General features: G+C 39.9%; 1 protein-coding gene across 1 annotated transcript; it reads left to right on the forward strand.

Moving 5' to 3' along the window:
- Positions 1 to 6: 6 nt before the first annotated feature.
- On the forward strand, positions 7 to 713 carry LOC107834103 (semaphorin-4E-like). The gene is made up of 3 exons (XM_016664847.1): positions 7 to 91; positions 178 to 326; positions 404 to 713. The coding sequence occupies exons 1-3, from the start codon at positions 28 to 30 to the stop codon at positions 581 to 583; spliced, it is 393 nt and encodes a 130-aa protein (XP_016520333.1). The 5' UTR covers positions 7 to 27; the 3' UTR covers positions 584 to 713.
- Positions 714 to 915: the final 202 nt, after the last annotated feature.

Raw genomic sequence — 915 nt, forward strand, 5'->3', positions numbered from 1 at the left:
GGTTCTATAAACTTCCGGGGAACAGTAATGTCTTTCCAAAGACGTGGGAAGAATTACATGAGGACTGAACCAATATGGTCTTGGCTCAATGGTGAGGTGGCTGCTTGACCCAGTTAAAGCTTCTTTAACTTTGAAATCTTCGTGTGAAAGCTAACAACACATTTTAAATGATATCAGGACCCAAGATGATTTCCATAAACTTCGCTGAAATCAGCAAACATTCAAACAACAACGAGGACGACAACGTGTTCTTGTTCCTCACAGAGCTCGAAACCGAGGCTCAACGAAGCCACTTGCGACTGTCAAGAGTTGCACGAGTGTGTAAAGTACGTCTCTAAATGTTAAACTTCCCTTAAAACACCACATGAGTCAGTATTAAAGTCTGACATTTGTGCCGATTCAGAGCGACTTGGGAGGGTTGAGAACTTTGCAGAGAAAGTGGACTTCTTTCCTGAAAGCCCGTCTGGACTGCCCGTTTGGAGACGTACGTTCACAGTCTCTGGTGCAGGACGTCTTTTTTCTACGAGATGAAAACAACTTGAAGGACAGTGTCTTCTACGCAACATTCACCTCAAACTTGTAAGTCATGTCTCCTCATGTTTCAATGTTCATAGAATTCAGACTTTAGCCTCTTAATCTCCAGCTTTATGATTTTACTGTGTTTAAAATAAATGAACTTCTGTTATTCAGCTGCCATAATGTTACTGTAAAGAGATTCCTGCATTTAGGTTTCCTTTCATATATGTTTTTACCAGGTTTTTATTAAACGTCATATGTTCAGAAATACACTGTCTACTTATTTGATACATAAGTTGTGTGAAAGAACTAAGTAAAACCCTTGAGCCATTTTCTAAACTTACGTATATCACACCTGCAACTGAGAAATGGAGAAAATGAACACAGAACTGGCAGGAG

The sequence above is a fragment of the Poecilia formosa genome, unplaced genomic scaffold (genome assembly GCF_000485575.1).
Source record: "Poecilia formosa unplaced genomic scaffold, Poecilia_formosa-5.1.2 Scaffold519, whole genome shotgun sequence".
Classification (NCBI taxonomy): Eukaryota; Metazoa; Chordata; class Actinopteri; order Cyprinodontiformes; family Poeciliidae; genus Poecilia; species Poecilia formosa.

What these genes read in the sequence shown, in the direction of transcription:
- LOC107834103 (XM_016664847.1), top strand. Translation starts at nt 28, where the DNA reads ATGTCTTTCCAAAGACGTGGGAAGAATTACATGAGGACTGAACCAATA. An exon ending in AATATGGTCTTGGCTCAATG is followed by an intron (nt 92 to 177) that starts GTGAGGTGGCTG and finishes AAATGATATCAG; the next exon opens with GACCCAAGATGATTTCCATA. An exon ending in GAGTTGCACGAGTGTGTAAA is followed by an intron (nt 327 to 403) that starts GTACGTCTCTAA and finishes GTGCCGATTCAG; the next exon opens with AGCGACTTGGGAGGGTTGAG.